A 2,170-nucleotide genomic window follows, 5' to 3' on the forward strand; every position below is an offset into this window, starting at 1 on the left:
GGGTTGCGATCCGTTGCCGGTCACGAAAAAAGACAAAAAGAAAAAAAAAAAAAAGTACTGGTCTGAAATTTGGTAGAAACCCAAAGATTGACAAAGATAATTAAGAGTCATTATTACATGGCTTTGGGTGAGGTCAGCCATGTGAGCATGGAGAGAATTGGAAGAAAGAATCCCAAGGTAGTGGTAGAGGCAGAAGTTGGATCAGAGCAGGCTAAGGAGTGAGGGAAGGGTGAGCAAGTGGGGATAAGTCTGGAAGCTCAGTGGTAGAGGGATGTGAGAAATAGGATCATCCATGTGTCCTATCCCTCAACATGTGAGGTCTAGTTTCCTCAATGCAAGAAAAGCCTTTCCTACCTACTCCAGTGATCTTCCCGTGCCTGAATTTAACATCTGCTGCAGATGCACTCAGGGCTACATTTAACGGTTCTCTATTTGAATAAAGTGTGCACATTCCTCGCCACCACTGCAAGCCCCATGGGATTGGAGAAGTGCATTTCTCATCCTCTTGAATCCCCTGGACAGCAGACAGGTGCAACTCGGCAGATACCTGTCAGCCTGCCTTCAGCACGTAAACCAGCTGCGAAGGCCACAGGCCCCTGTTCCGCCTGGCCTCTAAGGCCGCACAAGAGGCTGGACTGGCTCACTTCCAGCACTTACCGGAAGGGGAGCTTCTCGTCGTTGGGCTTGATGCAGCGGACGTAGTGTGGCGTCGTGGCATTCAGGGTCTCCATGAGCAGACGCAAGGAGGTGCGGAACTGGGAGAGAGAGGCCAGCACTTGGTTAGTTATTTTTAACATTTTTGTGGATAACATGATAGAGAAAATCTCATACACTGCTGGTGGTGATGATTACTATTATTGCTGTTGTTATTATAGGTACTCTGGAAGGACAGGGAAAGAAATTCAGAGATCTGGGGTCAGAGTCCAGCTCTGACACTTCTACTGTGCTGTGACCAAAATCAAGTCCTTCCCATATCAGGGTTCTCAAACAAAATGGGGAGACACCACCCCATAATGTGCCTAACTCCTAGTGTTGTGGATCAAATGAGATGAAAGGTGGACAGACGCCCTGTGAGAGATCTGACTGCTGTGCACGGGGTGCCTGTTATTCCTAAACCCGAGGCCCTGGAGCCTTGACATCTGGTGCCCAGGCATCCTGAAAACCATTGTGTTTATGTTAAATATGCAGAATAGGCAAATCCATAGAAATAAAAGTAGAGGGTGGTATCCAGAGCTTGAACAGGCACTCTCTCCTCTTTGGAGACATAAAGCCCACCAAGACCCCACACAGTAGGAGCAGCTGTTTTTCAGTCCCAGATTCCTGGGCTTACTTAACCCTCCTCTTCAACCTGCAGATTCCAGACCCTCTTGCCTCCCCAATAAGGTATCTAGGGTCCTTTGGCATGGCGCTCCGTGGGGATTAATGTATTGATTGGGGCTCCTGGCATCCCCTCTCCTCTTTCTTCTGTTAGTTCCCTCTAGTGAAGCTTTTGGAGTTTCCCTCTCCCAAGGACACAAAGACTGAGCCAGGAGGACAGAGCTGCTGATGCCAAGGGGATGGTGGCCACACTCTGACCTTGCAGCCATCCTCCTTCATCTACAGAGATGCCAGGCTGCCATGCATGCCATGGCCCACAGCTTCTGGCCACTGTCCTGGGGCTGACCTGGTGGCCCACGGTTTTCTTGTGTTCCTTGTTGGAGGCTTTCATGGTGGGTCTGGCAGAACGAATGTTGATCTTTGAAGATGATCCCTTCCCAGATGCGGAGGTGGTAGAAACAGAGTCCTTGTCATCATGAAACAAGTCAGCCACTAGTGGGAACTAGAAAGGATGCCAGGAAAAACAAAAGTAAGATCTCTCGCACCTTGTGTTATTTAAACTCTCTTGAAACAGCTTTCCGACACATACCCAAGAGAACTGAAGACATATGTCTGTGCATAAACTTGTTCATAGCAGCATTACTCATAAGAGCCACAAAGTGGAAACCCACATGTCCATTAACTGATGAATGGATGAACAGAACATGGTATATCCATACAGCAGGTTATTCAACAATATGAAGAAAAAATCTTCATCCGTGCTACAACATGGATGAACTTTCAAAACATTACGCCAAGTGAAAGAAGCCAGACACAAAAGAAGACCACATAGCGTGTGATTCCATTTATATGA

General features: G+C 47.7%; 1 protein-coding gene across 1 annotated transcript in view; it reads right to left on the reverse strand.

Annotated features, from left to right (window-relative positions):
• Window positions 1–2,170, reverse strand: part of LOC103609046 (unconventional myosin-Vb-like) — a 79,623-nt gene that overhangs the window by 46,842 nt on the left and 30,611 nt on the right. The window contains exons 7-8 of the mRNA XM_008593417.1: window positions 1,664–1,819; window positions 658–755 (exon numbers count right to left, since the gene is read on the reverse strand). Of these exons, the coding sequence (XP_008591639.1) occupies window positions 658–755; window positions 1,664–1,819 (254 nt within the window). The remainder of the gene's footprint in view (window positions 1–657; window positions 756–1,663; window positions 1,820–2,170) is intronic.

This window comes from Galeopterus variegatus, unplaced genomic scaffold, assembly GCF_000696425.1.
Source record: "Galeopterus variegatus unplaced genomic scaffold, G_variegatus-3.0.2 Scaffold9113, whole genome shotgun sequence".
NCBI lineage: Eukaryota > Metazoa > Chordata > Mammalia > Dermoptera > Cynocephalidae > Galeopterus > Galeopterus variegatus.